We start from the raw sequence: 17,669 nt of genomic DNA on the forward strand, positions 1-17,669 counted from the left end.
TCGTTCAATGTGAATATTAGGTATAAAGAGGAATGTTTGTGCATTAGTGTAACGTCCAGCATACCATGAGCCAAGCATAGAGGTCAATGTCAAAGCAAACCGCCAAATTCCTTTGAATAGTTCATCTGTTGGTGCTGCATAATATAATAATGTGCGTGCTCCAATGCTGGAAAAAGACAAGCTCTACATAATACGTATGTACCACTGTCAGTAAAGACACTTTAATGTCAGAGGGTATGGTGCTTCTTTGGACATTTCTTAATCTTTGTGAATAATATAAGCTCGCTCTCCCTCTAAATGAGAGAAAAGCCTCCATACCTTTCTCTCACTCTCTGATTAATGCCACGTGCTGCGGGTGATGTTCACGGTCAAGGACAGAATTGTCGCCTGCACCTCACGCATCTCCTACTGACCCACGTCCGACGTGGTCGTTAATGTGCAGATTTTGATAGAAGGAAATACAATGTATCTCAACATTTCAGTGCTGTGTAAGTCTGAATAGTTTATTCAATAGAGACTGAGACGATAAATGTGTGGGTGGGGAGGGAATCGGTTTCTGCTTCTATTTCAGGATTACGATCCGCAGAGTCTCGGCGCTTGGGTGCGAAATATTAGTGCGCTGTCGTGACTCTTTAGCGACAGAGATCGTTTACTGCAATAATAAGCGACATCCAATATAATGTTTGGTTCTCATATAGGCTACACAAACACGCACGCAGGCACGCGTGTGCTTACAGGTACACACTCAAACAAACTATATGAAGTTGGCGTAGTCTGTTCGGGTTTCCTTTCTTGCTATTTGGTAAGAAATGAAAAAAGCTCGAATGGCGTTTGTGCAAGGCCTGAATTTAGTTAAAAGTAGGCTGCGCTGTCGCGCTCCATACATGGCCAGGAATGGGAGCAGGGCTGCGTGCTACAGCCTCTGCCATCTGATTTGACATGAGTTATGAACGTCGAGCCTCACCATCTTTGATTGGCGTGATGACAGAAAAAAGACTTAGCGGAAAGTCTGGTGTAACGGAATTATTCTTTAAAATGAAAATTCTCGTTCGAAAAAGTATTGGAAAAGGTATCTAAATGGACAGAATCTTCCATTTTGCGTGTCTATATTTTTAGTTTTTGTTCTTTTTGTAGTCTAAGTTTCACAAACCACCCCGCAGATACTCATTTCTATGTATAGGTAATTGTTATTTGTGTGTTGCTGCTTTTAATTTCAAAAATGAAATCTGTATTTGCTATTTCACTTTATTTTGGTGTCGCACTGCATCCATGTCAGTCGCTCAGTAGGCTAGTACATTAGACCAATTGTAGGCTAATAGAGATTGCGTTATCATATAAGAAGCTCTGTGTAAGCTCGTCCAGTAGCCAACAGTATTTGTATAGAACTTGAATGAATTCTTCCTCCAGGTTTTTAACTTTGAAATGTATTGATGTCTAAACGTTTTGCTGCTCTTCCTCTCATTTTTACCTCTCTCGGGTGCTATGTTTTGTTTCAAAGCAAGCAAATTTGGTTGTGTCTGTGCTATATTTGTATAATAAGCGAAATTTGTGTATTATACTGATATTGCCGTCTTAGAACGATCAATGTGATATGAATGTTTTCATTTTGTCTGTGTTTTCTGTTCAATAGCACCTATTTTTCTTCTGTAACCTCCGTTTACAAAACGTTGTGTTCTACCAATATGCATAATATGAATGTATTGATGTATGTGTACGTTTATGATATCTATTAAAATCTATAAACTTTTATATTACTATCATGATCATGATATGCACGACTGTGTTCGTAATTGTTGTTACTCTCGTGGACACGATAATATTAGTGATGGTTTCATACGGGCAGAAGTTAATCAGATTAATCAAAAACAAAACACTGAATACAACAGTTTACTTTTTGATGAATATTACATAGTTCATCATGTTTCCCTACCTTAACAAGACTAAGGAAAGAAAAGAATTGTATCACAACGAATGGACATTCCGGATGAGATGCTCCACGGCCTAATACAAATCCCCTCGGCTTCCTGGCCTTCGAACAATCATTTTATAAGGCACTAGTAAGAAAAATGATAACAATAAATCCAGTTATATTTCCTTTTTACACAAGCTGGCCAGAGCAAGCCATTCCTTTACAAGACTGCTAAGAGGATGCAATAAAACAATATATTTGCAATGAAAATCTTTACCCGCTGCCCGCGCCACATTCTAATCCCGTGCCGCGTGGCATCTGTGGCAAAGGATGGAGCTCACTGCTCGAGGATGGTAATGCTTGACTTCAAATCAAATCTACAACTAAATATTTAGAAGGCACAATCTTTTATAAATGGGGTTTCAAAAAGGAAACCTTTGATGATGTCACTCTACCCGGTTATTTGTAGTGCTATGCGCTCGTGGGCCAAGAACAATAGCCCGCTGCAGTGTCTTGAAATAAAATGCCTATCACAGCAAGCACATGCCGCTTCACAGCAGGACGTATCAGTCTCAAGTCCAGTTAGGACACAGTTCAAATTATTGAAATACTCGCTGCCATCATCAATTATTTAAACAGGAATCTTGATCCTCGTTATCTCCAAGGCACTGGCAAGAACACATTCAGACAGTGCATGGCAGAGAAGCAATTCCTAAGACTCACCACAATACCACAATCACAATAATACACTTCTAATTTCTTGTCTGGGTTCAATGCAAGATAAGTCTCAACTGTATGAGAAATGTTTTAACATGCCTCAAGATAGCTTCACGCTGCAGGCTCAAATAATTTCCCAGTCCCCGTTCTCTTTGACTGGTGTTGAAATATAGGAGAGACCAGACGAAAGATCTGCCTTAGCGATTAAGAGTTCACGTGGAATATTTGTTATGTTATAAATCCAACTACAATAATTTGATCTTTCAACTAAGTTACATTCAGCAAAGGCAAATATGTTATATTTACAACATGACACATATCTGTGATATATAATAGGCCTTTGTATTGGAATACAAACGAGTGGTTTTCTAAGTAAGGTCTTAACGTGATATGAACGAATGTTCTAACGATTACTTGCCTCACATTTAGAACCTGACATTGTTCCATTACGAATGCACAAACTGAACTGCAGAACTATGCGAAAAGATAACACGACTACAGTTTTTCCACGTTAATGGACATAAAGTTTTTTGCCGGATAAGACCTGGCTGGCCCTTTTCTGTCGATACGTCATTACTTCCCTTTGTCAACAAACGCAGGAATTCGTCAAGGCCGCTTCCCCAACAGAATGCCAGTTTGCATCTTCAAGGTCAAATGCAGAACTTACAACATGACAAAGGGCTTTTATAGTGGCGGATATGGGGTGCTTTGGATGCGCGATGGATTGTAAAGCTTTGTGTTTTAGTTGTGGCGTCTGCATACTCTTCACTCAGCTTGACTGACCCACTTGAACGGACTACCATATCACCCGAAAAGATGTTGAGTTCTCGAGCGATTGACCAGATTTCTGTTGTATTCTAGTAAAGAGGATACATTAGAAATGAATTAGAGACATAGGGAGAGAAAAGGTTTGGCGTTAACCATTCCACTGGAATAGTCGAATCTGGGTCCAGATGCGTATTCACATGTATTTGGCTGGATTATAAATAGAAATGAGAGTTGAAGTTGTTGACGAGTATCACCAACGGTTTAACCAACTAACACGGATTTGACTTTGAGACGGACCAGGCTCGTTTTATGGCGGCCTGTCTGCGAGGCAAAGGTCAGTGATCTGCGGCGTTGACGCAGACCTTGAATGTGAAGCTGCAGTCTCCCCCATGCCATGGGAGGAGACCAGAGGCGGCAGGATTGGGAGGGACAAGACGAGGGCCATCACTTTGTTTTGCTATGGACTGAGTAGCCTTGAACTATAGGCTGCCATGCAGTGACATTCAAAATACCAGCAACACATGAGGGGCCCAAAACGCCCTTTTGGCACGGGTTTGATTTTTTTTGGACTGTAAATTCCCTAATGAAATGCAAATTGATCGGCTTACCTTTTCTGTATGCTCTCTATGAAGACATTAGCTCCCGCTCTCTTATTGCATGTGAGCGGGAGGAAGGACAAAGTCAGCTAGCGTGTGGGGACTGTACTGTGTCTTTTGTATTCATGTGTCATCCTGCACCTTGCAGGGTGTGCAGAGGCCCTGTCATTACATCTATTTTTGCTAACAATGACGGCTGCTATTTGGGCTCTCTGTGGACGGGTAAACATATAAATGGTAGACGTTGGACGCTCAGACACAAGAGCATGCAAGCACACACGCTTTGTCAAACTCATACACACACACACACACACACACACACACACACACACACACACACACACACACACACACACACACACACACACACACACACACACACACACATACAGAGAGACAGAGAAGAATAGTCCCTGTCTGATGTCCTTCATTCTTCATTGCAATACGGAATTATAACGGTTGGGTGACATATGTTGCTAACAGGCGGGTTATGGTGTCTTTATATCAGTTCTTCAGATTTACGCACGTTACCGTATAACCGTAGAATGGTACTTTAATATATATATGTGATATTTAGGTATTGTAACTCTCATTATTCATTGTATGATTTAGTGGTGAAACAGGCTTGCATGAATAAGCCATGTTAACTTTTTTAGATTTCCTCGGCATGTAGATGAACTACACAGGATGGTATGCGCATTTATTAAAAATGAATATGTCCTTGTATTAGGATTGGTCGTTTGTTTTCCACATAATATTGTTCAGTAGGCTACTCACAGGAAACTCTGCTCATATATTAACCTTATTTCGGTGTGCGCTCATTGTTCGTTTTGCATATTTAGTTTGTAATGACACAAATGCAAAATATTTATCTGTGTATGCAGTGGAGGGATGGAAAACAAATTAATCTGGCTAATTATAAAGCACAGTTTAAAAAACTGGAAAGACACCTTACCATCTTCCTATTTTATGACGTTTATCTCAGAAGGTGTGAAAACAATTTCCTTTACTGTCACTATTTCACTCTGGTCCAAGTTCATACAAAAACGAAAAGCATATAAAGCAATTAGGATTAAATGAGTCAAACCTTTTGTTAAGTAGAAACAATAATATAGTTCAAATATAGTAAAAAAAAAAAAACATTTATAAAGTGAAATGTCTGGCTCTGCAGGGTCGAATGATTTCAGGATTAATTTATTTTGGGTTATTGCATAGGATGTGAGTGGCCACGAATGATCTATGTCAAAAGACTATAATAACGAGGTAGACACTGTGCTCATCTCTGTCTTTTTTAGTTTTGATATTATTGTATTTTTACCCTTTTAAGGACTCCTTCCCTCTTTCCCTCCATCTATCTATCCATATCTCACACGCACACGCACACGCACACACACACACACACACACACACACACACACACACACACACACACACACACACACACACACACACACACACACACACTCTCTCTCTCTCGCCATCTCTCTCTCACACACACACATACACACACTCTCACACACACACTCTCACACACTGTGTGCGTGCGTGCGTGCCTGAGTGTGTGAACCATGCGTTTTTGTGCCTCAAGCGGGAGCTTCAAGTGTATTGTTGCTTGTGTCACTATCCATGTTTGTGTTCACTATCTGTATCCATTTACCCATTATTGCGCATTTGAATTCTAATTTCATTCGTAAGCCGTCTGTCTACTTCTTGTTTTCACGTTTTACATATATATAAACCCTCTATGCATATCTATTTACCCATGATTATGTGTACGTTTTAAGTTGGCAAGAATTCTATGTATATATAATCATCCATGATTGTTTTCACTGTTAACATTTGTATATCTTCTATCTGTGTGTTTCCGTTCGGGTACGTATGAGTATGAGCACGCGCCAGCGGGCCTTTGCGTGTGTGTAAAATCAGAGCAACAAAGTCCTCTCAAATTCATTGAAGTGATCCGTTTGTGTTTGCCATTATTATAGGACTGTCAAACACACCGTTGTGTCCGTATTAAACAGTTTAACTGAACGTAAACAGGTCTATATTATTTTCATTGGCCGACTGGGCGTGAAGGTCTCCACGGGAACCTAGAGCTGGGTTTAATGCGTATTTACAGACTGCTGTTCATTGGCCTCTGTCGATCAATGCGTGAAATTTCCAACATGAAAATTCCTTTAAAAAAATCTATTCTGTATAAGATCTATTTCTGTATAATAGCTGCATAAAATGAATGGGATGAAGACATTGGGATCAATGTAATCAGAAAAAAAAACATATTCCTTAGTTCGGGTCTAATCTTTCTTTTTGTTCTTTCTAAGTAATGAGAATTAGAAATCGATTTTATTTTTGAAGAATGCGTGAATTGTCTACATTGAGTTCATCGTATAGGCAAACGTTTTAAATGTCATGTCTTCTCCCCGCAATTTAATAATATGCCCTTTCCCTGCGATTCAATGGCATCAGGGTTTGGGTAGCAACGCCAGTTCAAATTGAAATGTGTAAAAAATGATATAAATGTGTTCAGATCTTGAACGTTGATGTCTTATCCATAATTCCAATGGTTTGTGGTGTAAAAGGCTTTACCATTGGCGAATTTGTGCATGCGCCAAACCTTGGTCTTAACCTTGCCCTTGACTTTAAAATAAATCATTTATTTTCGACCTGCTCCATAGTATGTAGTGCATGAATGAAAGAAGGGCTTTGCAATTCTTTCGAACTTAATATTTTTAACATATGTGACATATAGGCCTTCTGAAGTGAAACCATTTAAAATACCCCCCCCCCCCCCAACACACACACACACACACACACAAACAAATGCTTTTGTAAAAAAAAAGTTGCACTTATAGACAGATAGACCTGTGTTATGCTTCTGCTGGTGGGTGGGAATGTTTCTAAAACGTTGTACTCTCCCCTGGAAATGCCGCAGTTTAATGTAATCAAGCAGACTGTTGATCACGCAGTTTTATAAGCACACTGTTGAAAGTAATGTATGTTTTAAACGTCTCACCATTGAATTTCTGATTGAATTTTTCTGTGGATGTAAAAAATGCTACACCAGTACGTTGGTGAGACTTAATGTCACCCGCACTTTGTAACCCAAATTCTCTCGCCAACATAATGGCGGTGTTCCACATAGAGCGTATTATCTGTGTTTCTAGGAGCTAATTGACTGATAGCATGCAGGCAGCGGAAACAACTAGCTTCGCATTGATATGGAGCAAATAGCCTGCACATTAATACACTTTGTTTACTTTTGCCCCTTTGTCTGGGATGCTATTTTTGATGTGGAGTTCCAAGGCCTGTGTGGATGCCTCCTTCATCTGTCCCGGCGGAGTGTGAGCGAAATTTACCCCGTGTTTCCTGCTGTCTATGTGGGCGGGAACCCATACAAATTGAAGGTCAAGTTAGTAAGCGCCTTATATGGGGTTCAGGAGTCCACCAACAATGTTTTGGAAAAGGGCAAAGAAGACCAAGGCCTGAGGAGTTTGTTGGATGAAAAAAAAGTTTTTTTATTCCTCCCTGTCAGTCGTATTTTATCCTTTAATTGTGGTAGGTATAAAGTAAGACTTAGCACTCGGATAGATAGAAAGGGACAAGAAAGTTAATAGGGACCAAGCCGCATTTCCAAGTGATCGGGATGCCGACTTCAAAAACCACAGTCTCCTCTAGCTCTTAAGGTATCAGTGTCTAGAGTCGGAGAGGAAATTAAACGTCATAAAGAGAGGGACTCAATTAGGGCCCAAGGTTTAGCGCTACCGAATCCTGTAGGAAACAAAGACGGATTTTCGGTAAGAAAACACAGATACTATTTCCTCTCTCATAAATCTATTTTATATTTCAGATACTTTTGGAGAAAAAAACACCTTTACGTTATTTGAAAGTGTGCCTTAGATAACCCAATGCCGAGGGTGTTTAAAGTCACGAAGAGTTCATTGTGTCCTAGGCTGTAGGATAGTTAAGGAAGGGTCGTCTACAACTATGTTTAGTAACCTAGCGCGTCAGCTTGTAGCTAGTCGTCATTCATTAACAGGACTAGCCTAATCATCTCACTCCCATTTCACTAGGTTTATGGAGAATTGTCCATAATGTCTCAAACGCTTTTTTGCATGATTCCGTTTATTCCAAATTGTTCAGGACTGGGTCTTCCGATAACCTGTTTCTTAACTTGAAAGTATCCCTTACTAAAATTGTTTACTTTTACACGCTTATTTCCTAAACCACCTCTTAAGAGTCTCCCTAAGAGAAAGCTTCCAACGTATACCTTAAGAGGCTGAATCCATGTGTCTGGCATCGATTATTGTCAATCACGTAGATTTGAGTATGCGTGAGATGAGTATGATGGACATGACTCAGATTGGAACGCAGGTGATCATTATTAGAAAGAACATACAAGTAAAGAAAATCTAAACAAGTAAAAGTTTCAAAAGGGTCCCAATTAGGGACGGCTTTGGGCTAGATGTTATTCATATATTTGTATTCGCAAAGGCCTATGAACGACTAATTAATTAATACCAATGTTTTTTATTTTTATTTAATGAAGCACAAAATGTAATGCAACATATATCAGTCAGTGTATACGTTCAGACACTAACACAACATTTGTAGGCTCTAAAACGTTTGTTTTATCTAAAAACTGGGTTTAGGTAAAGCTAAGAGTGGTCCAGACTAACATTGCGAAAGTATCTAAAGTGTGAGAAGGTATATAGAAGGTTTAGCCTACTTAGCTAAGGACGTTCTGGGAAACACCTCGAAATGTTAGGTATAATTACGAATGACATAGCGTTTAGAAGGCGTTGGGAAACCCTGTTCTGATCTATATATCGAATGGCCGTGATAACCTTGCATTGCAATGCAGGATAGTTTATCATTTCTGAGTACAAATAATAAAAGGTAAAAATTACAACATAAAACAGATACAAATATTTCTCAACCGACAAAACGATGAGTTGGCTGTCCAAAACACGCAAGGGCATGCCAAAGATGAGTAGATATGTTCCTGCTTTTATTAGACTGCTGAGAAAGCAGTTGGATATGTTAGCTCCATCGGTAGTAGTGTTAGCGGCGTCTGAAACAAGTCGCAGTTGAAAATTTGCATATTAAGATGGGATGTACCTGTATGGGTTGTCGTGACCTAATGTTTGCTGATTTTGAGTTGTTTTGAAAATCAGTTTTTTCGTAAAATAAACCATTGGAATGCGTCTGTTTGGTATTTAATATACAATGTTTAACAAAGGATATGTAAGACTAGTATATAACCTACTAGTTTTGTTTTGGTCAATAATGTATGCCAACAAAACGCTCACTAATTATTTAACACTTGTAGTGAACCAACAAGAAAAGGTAAGGCGTTTAAGCATGTATTTCTTGTCACGTATTGTTATAATTAAATAATACGCTTTTTTTTTGTTATGGCTTGTGTCTCTTACACACATACTTCCCTCTACACTCCCTCTGTCTCATTACCGTTGTTCCTCGCATGTACATTTCCCCATCCGACGCGAAGGACATGGCTACCAACTGACGGGCCTCCATGAACTTGCGGACTTGAGTGTATGTGGTCTATGACTACACGTGTATAAACGATCTGCTGCCCAGCTGGATCGACCACAGAAATAGTAATAGTCAAGAAACCGCTTTGTGTACACTCCACCTACATAAACTCAAACCACTTAGAATTTTGACATCATTGGATATGTGTCAGCAATGGGAGAAAAAGAAAACTTTGCAATTTTAAGGGCTTCCTTTATTTTACAAGGCACAGAATGACTCTTGTGCTGTATATATAAAGAGTTTTGCAGTCCTTTTGATGTGTTGTGTATGAATGTTAAACAATTGCTTGTCATTAAGGAAGATTATTGTCAACACAGATTCGCTGCAGTGGTCAGACCACACCTTAGCTTGTGGTTATTAAAATATTTCTGTTAGCACCAGACGTCTTTTTTCCTTGTTATGGCAGCCATTATATGACCAACCATTGTAATAAATTACCAAGACGGTCTAAGGTGTAGGTCTCTTTTAGTTTAAGCATACAATACCTCAACAAGCAGAATTTGAACTAAACAGTCTTGTACGGCGTTCTGCGTTATCACCCAGTCATTAGGTTGCCAATTGCATACGTTGCATTTTACACACATACACATCAGTATGGACATTTGCATTCCCGATTTAGTCTTTGCAGGCAAAGTTTTTAAACAATGCATTCATAATGCACAATTGCTGACAATTTGACGTTATGAAACATCAAATGGCACATATAATATTACGCTCATCTCCAAATGTACTATGTACTAGTAAAAATACTACATCCATGAATATATTGTATACCTAGTTTTTCGCGCTTTATTTTATTTTATTCTGTGTCTACTACTGAAATTGGCCCTTTGCATTTAGGCATATTTGATAGTTCTCATGCAGTGGCCACAATGTGCTTCAAATGGTGTTAGCACGCATGGGGGCTCTATGGTAAAAACCTGATTCCTGTTCACAAGCATTGCGGCTCGGTATGTTGCACAGGACCTCAGTGTTATCGAGGGCCTTTTTTCTGACGCTCGAAACTGTTCACAGCTCAGACAAGCGAGTTTAATAGCCTGGCTTACATCCAATTAAAATGATCTGAGCCATGAGGGGACAATAATGTTATTCCACACGCTTGCCACGTTTAGCGCTTGTTTCTGAGCCGATTTATGTGCAGTGGGCGATGGACGCCTAAAATTGACCACTGCCTTGAGAGAGAATCGGCTGAGCTCACTCCTTCTTGATTTTTCTTACTGGGGTTTCATTTTTGTAGGGTTTAAGAAGCAGTCTGTAATTCTCACAGTTTTTACTGATATAGTAAAGAGTGCCGAGGCGTTGCTTAGATTCCGCAGACAGACACATGTCGTAAAGTCTGCTCCCCAACAGTGTTGTTTTCAAACAGAGAATGGGAAATATTTACAACAGCGCTTGCGTTCTTACAACCTCCGGGACCCGAGCCTATACTGAAGCTGCAAGGCTACATCTTACCTGTGCAAACCTTGAATTTATCTGTGCTATTTCTCGTATCACCTGCATGGAGAAGCGCAGCGTGCAGTGATTGACAACTTCAGAAAACGCAACACTCAGCAATTTGGTTGACAAAAAATGACTTTATTTGAGGAAGGTCTAAGACCCACTATTCATCCCCAGGGTCCTATTGCTAGTAGGCTTGGATGATGAGAAAATGTTTTGGCGTTTCATATTGATATGTCCACAGTAGACACACGCACACAACTCACGTGGTGACTGGTTTGGAGAGACGTAATCTTCTGATAAAAGAAATACATTTAGCATGATTAAATGAAAACGACTACCCCGAGCCACTGCCGCAATTGCAAACGCTTAAGTGATAGAAAGATGGTCGCTTAATGGTCATATACGGTAGACTGGCCCAGGAAGAAGATATCGTTTTTCAAGACTATTTGTTTATTAGTTATACTGTTCCCGATATACAGTTTTATTCAATCTAATACTCCCCCCCCCAATATGACAAGAAGTAGACAGATATTACTGATATAAACCGTATTTGTACCACACACTTTATTATATACTACTGTTTAACCCTTCTATCCCTTATTGACTTTCATACTCACGTTAAGATATGATCCCATGCATTTATTAAATACTTTAAGATAGTTACTGCGTAACTTGGGTGAGCATGTAGGATATGAGAGAAATACAGATGCGGCTAGTATCCAACACATATTGAATAGCTGTGAATAAAGCAATAGTTATTACTTCAGAATAGTCCAATGTAGGCTATTTTCTGTCTCAAAGTCTCCCCAAACGTGTGACTACTTGTGTCGCTCTGTTGCTATTCGACGTTTTATGGCAGGCGAGTCGCTTGGAGGATTTTAGTGGTCAAATTCAAGTGCTGTCTGGACAGCTGTCTGCTTTCTTTGTACTTGATTGAAGGCGTCTTACACTTCAACCTTTTATCTGTGGAAAAGGGGGCTTTTGAACCAACTGTCCGACGTTAATACCGCGACCACATACCTTCCTATGAAACGGATACTGACCTTAGTCTGTTAGGCCTTTCTGTTTTTCGGCGGAAAATACGTGCGTAATGCTTGGGCAGTATGATTTAAAACTTTTAAAAAATTACTGATTGTGTGATTGTAAACGCGTTTAAAATATTCGTCATTCACAACATGAGTATCGCCGAAGCAGGATGATTCTTGTGTTTTTGATGCTTTGCATCTGGGATGTTTGACAGGCAGTTTATGTCTTAGACAATAACCCGACCAATAATTAGCAGATATTGGGAAATATTCTGTCGAATGCAAACAAGGACACCCTTAACAAATCAGTATGACCTATTCCAGTCTTGTATTTTGTCAAAGGAAATTTAGCCGAATTAACAAACGGATGTCTCAAAGAAAGAGTTGAGGAAAGGGCGGCGGCATCTGCTCCTTTATGTAAGCGTGGCCTATTCCAGGGAAATGCTACACTTGTATAGGAAATGTTATATCAAAGACATTTTATTGGCAGTTTTTATCTCGAATGTAAATCAGACAATAAATTCATAAGAGTGAAGCGATTACAGTCACAACATTTAAGGGGACCTCACACATTTGTAAATGTAAATGCTATTGAGTAGGCCAGTAGACTTTGCACAATTTCTCAACATAAATCCGCTAAAACTCTGTTTAGTCTAAAACAATCTTCATGTCTAACACTGTGAGGAACAGCGTTAATGTCTAAAAATAATTGTGCATAGGCAAGCGATTGTGATCACATGCATTCAAATACATATAGTCCCTCTCTCCTCATCCGTCTCCCTCTCTCTCTCTCTCTCTCTCTCTCTCTCTCCCACTCTCTCACTCGCTTACTCTCTTTCTCTCACACACACCCGCACGCAGAGAGAGAGAGAGAGAGAGAGAGAGAGAGCAATTATTAGCTTTTCCTTGCTGCTGCCCATATACATTTTGCAGGGTCCAAATCTGGCGTTGGCTCTGGTTGTTTTCATCGTATTTACATACATAAAAAAAACTACGCCTGTTTAAGTGAGGCGGTTGCCTAACATTACCATTAAAAACTGTTAGCTAGATGATTAGCCATATTGTTGTTTTATTGTCAATCTGAGCAATTGTTATTGCACTACTCTTATGTGGGGTGAATACATTCTAATAATTCATCAAGTGTTTTAATACAGATGATGAAGATGCTTGCAGAGGCATCCGACTCTGGAAACTGAAAGAAGAATATGAATTCATGGGAGAGAAGTCATTGACCTGCCCTTTATTGCCCTATATAAAGTATGTAATTATGTTTTGTTAAATGGGTCGTTATATGTGTTTAATTAGGAAAGATCCTTTTGATACCTCAGTACTCTATATTCGGGAAAATAACAATTATTTTATGGAATGTATCTTATACTGTGCTGTTTATGTCGACTTTATTAAGTATTGTAACAATAAGAGCAACATTTAAGAGTTAAGAACAACGACAAAGAGAGTATGAAGAGGTATAAATAGCATCGCGAGTGAGGGTGTAACACACTACCCTATACTTTGGTGTGGTGCGCATGTGCCATAACATATTCATAATTTGATTGAAGTGTTTATGTGTGTATAGCAGAGAAAACGATGCAATGTCTGTCACCAATTTTCATAATGTTCATGCGATCTTTGAAAACCAATCGCTTCTACCTCCTATATCTTACCTAAGTGAACCACTCCTACGCATGTAAGTGTTCCAAATTGATATATGACAATATCTACTTTCGATCACGTGTCTAAGGGTGACTTAGACGGATGGCGCGTCATCTCGCCTTCCCAAATTTTCCCCTTCTGCAGTTCGAATCCAAAACATCTATCTATAGAGCGAGTGAACGGGGAGAACGATGTTTAACTCGGTCAATCTGGGCAACTTCTGCTCCCAGACGCGAAAAGACAGGACTTCCGAGTTCGGGGAGCGAGCGGGCTGCGCCTCCAACCTCTATCTCCCCAGCTGCACCTACTACGTGCCTGAATTTTCCGCCGTCTCCTCGTTTCTGCCACAGGCCCCGTCGCGGCAGATTACCTACCCATATTCCACGAACCTCTCGCAAGTGCAACCGGTTCGGGACGTATCCTACGGCTTGGATCCCTCGGGTAAATGGCACCATAGAGGAAACTATGCATCCTGCTACTCAGGGGAGGACCTGGTGCACAGAGACTGCCTTCCGCCATCATCCACCATGACAGAAATGCTGATGAAGAACGAGAGCGTATACAACCACCACCACCACCATCATCACCCGACCTCCAACCACCCGTCAACAGGCTTCTACACTGGCGTGGGGAAGAACAATGTACTGCCCCAAGGTTTTGACCGCTTTTTCGACGGCGCCCACTGCGGAACGGAAAACAGCTCCACGGAGAACTGCTCGCAGAAGGGGAACGTAGGCAAGCCGGACCCGGCGTCTCAAGTGCCAAACGCCCCGCATGGCGCAGCGGACCCGGAAAAAGATCCAGAGGATGAAGAAGAAAACACAAACTCGGGTTCATGCGCCTCTTCTTCGGGCACGAAAGACGACAGCGGCGCTAGCAAAAACAGCCACTCCAGTAGGTACCCGCAGCTGTAAATGGGGGAGAAAAAAGGTTAAGGGACTAGCCCGGTGTTTTGTCGGTCAGATTTTATGTGGAGTTTTATAAGCATTCAAAGGATTTTATTATAACCTACAAAGCTCTTTCTTCCAACACGAAGAATTTTTACGATGGGAAAGCGCTTTGGAAAAACGATATGTTACACACAGGCACTGCTATCTTAGAGTCTGTGAAATTTTAAGAGCAAGCTATTGTGACAAATGCTAACTTTGATCATGAACTTGCGCTGGGCATTTTAAGGGTTGTTTTGCGGGGCCGTCGAGGGTAAAAAGCAATTGGGCAGAACACTGCTTTTGGCGAATGGCAAATTTTAGCAGCCTGCATGCAAAGTAGCCTGCTGTCCAATTCTCAAATATAACAGTGGTTGAGTTCATGGAACTTAGGGTTGAATGTGAAAATAAGTAGTTGCCCTGTTGGTTAATGAATAGCATGTATACTGACACCAGTGTTGCTCCTCTGAGAAAATATAAAGTACGCAAGTAATGCTCTTCTTGGTCACTTAATTGTTCTATTACAATTGCTGTAGCCTATTATCTGTAGTGATAAATGTTGCCACTGTAATGGATATTGCTACCCAGTACTATAACCTATAATGTCAAAAGAGAACAGCATGGACAACGGATCCACTGAAATAGTTAAATATGTGTGCCTTAATTTATAAAACATTTAGAGCTTCGATATTTCAAAGCATCCCCCTAACCTTAAGCAGTTTTTCATTATTTTGTGGAGAAAATGGGTTACACAGGCCACACTCTGCTTAGGGGCGCTATGTGTTCTCATTCATTAGCGCGTAGTGTGTGTTTGTAACTCACGCTACCCATGAATTCCCTTCGTTACCAATTTGCTGCTCAGTAACAAAAATACGGAGAAATACCTCCTATGTTATGACCGTCGTGCTGGATGTTTGTGCCTCTGAACCGCAATGGAGAAGTTACCCCAAGATTGGAAAAACAGGGCTTTAATATATCCGCTCTAAAAATTAGCAGCTGTGTTGTAAGCCACGGGGTACTTGATAGGTAAAAGTTGCGCAAAGGACCTTAGTCCATGGTGCACCGTGACATAGGCCTTTGCTTGACAGGAATTATTAATATTTCATGTTCCATGCTTGTTTCAGTGTCACTGAATAGACTGTGAAATGGACTGTTGACTAGATAATATGGGAATCATCTGGTTAAGGTGTGGCTTGGATGTGTGTTACAGTGTTCATTTTTCACCCACTTCCAGTTATTTAGGATGTCGTTTAGTCGTCATTTAGATATATTTTAGCCTTGAACGAGTCGCCTATGGCGTGCTTGTGTCACGTCACACTAGAGATGTTGTTGACCTTGCCTTCTCTGTTTTCTCTCCCCCATGTCTCTGTTTCTTTTTGTTCTGGTTTATTGTTTTAAGGTACCCCTCGGACGAGGAAGAAGAGATGTCCATACAGCAAGTTTCAGATCCGAGAACTTGAGCGAGAGTTCTTCTTTAATGTGTACATCAACAAGGAGAAACGACTGCAGCTCTCCAGAATGCTTAATCTGACCGACCGGCAAGTCAAAATCTGGTTCCAAAACCGCAGGATGAAAGAAAAGAAATTGAGCCGAGACCGCTTGCAGTATTTTTCCGGCAACCCTTTATTGTGAACAGTTACCCCAAATTTAGATTTGGAAAGTCGTATTCATCATCAGTGATCGTTCAGATGAAATCGTCCTTGGATGGAGCCAGCGCCGACTTCAGCTAAAAAGCCTTGTGTGTTTGGGTGAAGGGACTGGAAGCGGTAAACAAGCTAATCGATTTAAGTTGTTTTTGTCGGCATGTCTTATGCTACATACTTCAAAAGCCTACAAAGGTCTTGCATCTTTTAATGAAAGATCTTTAAGGCCGTAGCCTATCTTAAGACATGCGATAAGAGAAAGACTGGTGGTTTGCGCGCAGGCATTTTTGTCAGTGGGAGGATTTGTGTATAAACCTAGGCCTATGTTATAGTTGAAAGAACGGGTGAAAAGATCGTTTAAGACGTTTCCAAATATGTGAACGGTTTCTTGTTATTTACCGTATTGTATGTCTCAAATTTCTCGTCAAAAAGATGTAAAATAAGACCACTTTCCTTTATCAACACGCATCCCTTTTCGTGTTTTTGTAGATAATTTCTACAAAAATGATGTGTGCAAGAGAGCCACAGACTGTGATGACACACTTTACGCAGTAATAGTGAAGAGACTATGCAATCGTGTAGTTTTGATTGTAAATATGTATTTTAATTTCTTAAGTACTTTTTATCTCGTTGCCGAAAAGCTATTTCTGCAAGAACTGAAAATCTGATTGGAAGAATGTAAGGCTTATTGTTCGGCGCCATTGTAAGCTAATTGTGTAATGCTTGCTGTTTACATGTTATGCGGTTGACGGGAGGATAAAGTCGTTGCATATATGCATCTAAATAAGAATGTATAATTCAAAATAAACAAATACGCGATTCTTAAATTAATACGATTCCAGCATGCTCTATGAATTGTTTTCACATTGCCGTTTTTACACATTTCATACATGACTTCAGTTATTTATTCTGGAATGTTTGGCAGTGCGTTAATGTATTATTATTTTGCTTTATCCTGCTGAAATGTGTACATGTGTCACATATTGGCCTGTAAGTGAACACCCCTAGGCCTACTGACTGTCACTATTTAAACTGCTTGGATTAAGTCACTCCGGTCTCACCTAGCCTGCACAGTGAACAGTGTAAAAACGGATTAAATCGTCACCTGTGAACAAATAACTTAACCTTTACACCACATTTATTCCCGGGGAGCACGGAAAGTCTAGGTGCAGTCATTCCTTGACGAGCTGCCATTAAGGTATTTTAACAGTAAAACTCAAGAATCAGTCTAATCACAACAATCCACTAACATCGTCAAAAACTTGAATGCCCTCTCTGAGTCTTGCACAGGTATAAGGGGGAGATTGATGGGAAACATAGGCCCTATATGGCCTTTGAAATCGCTACATTGTAATTGGCAAATCAGAAAGTGTTTCCCCTCGCAAATCACTGATTGTGAAAAGGCCGTGTTGTTCATAATATACCTCTCCCAGCTT

General features: G+C 40.2%; 1 protein-coding gene across 1 annotated transcript; it reads left to right on the top strand.

The window, feature by feature from the left end:
• Positions 1-13,646: 13,646 nt before the first annotated feature.
• On the top strand, positions 13,647-17,064 carry hoxc11b (homeobox C11b). The gene is made up of 2 exons (XM_012836712.2): positions 13,647-14,558; positions 15,990-17,064. Exons 1-2 carry the CDS (start codon positions 13,856-13,858, stop codon positions 16,220-16,222), a joined length of 936 nt encoding a protein of 311 aa, XP_012692166.1. The 5' UTR covers positions 13,647-13,855; the 3' UTR covers positions 16,223-17,064.
• The last annotated feature ends 605 nt before the right edge of the window (positions 17,065-17,669 follow it).

Source organism: Clupea harengus, chromosome 5 (assembly GCF_900700415.2).
Source record: "Clupea harengus chromosome 5, Ch_v2.0.2, whole genome shotgun sequence".
Classification (NCBI taxonomy): Eukaryota; Metazoa; Chordata; class Actinopteri; order Clupeiformes; family Clupeidae; genus Clupea; species Clupea harengus.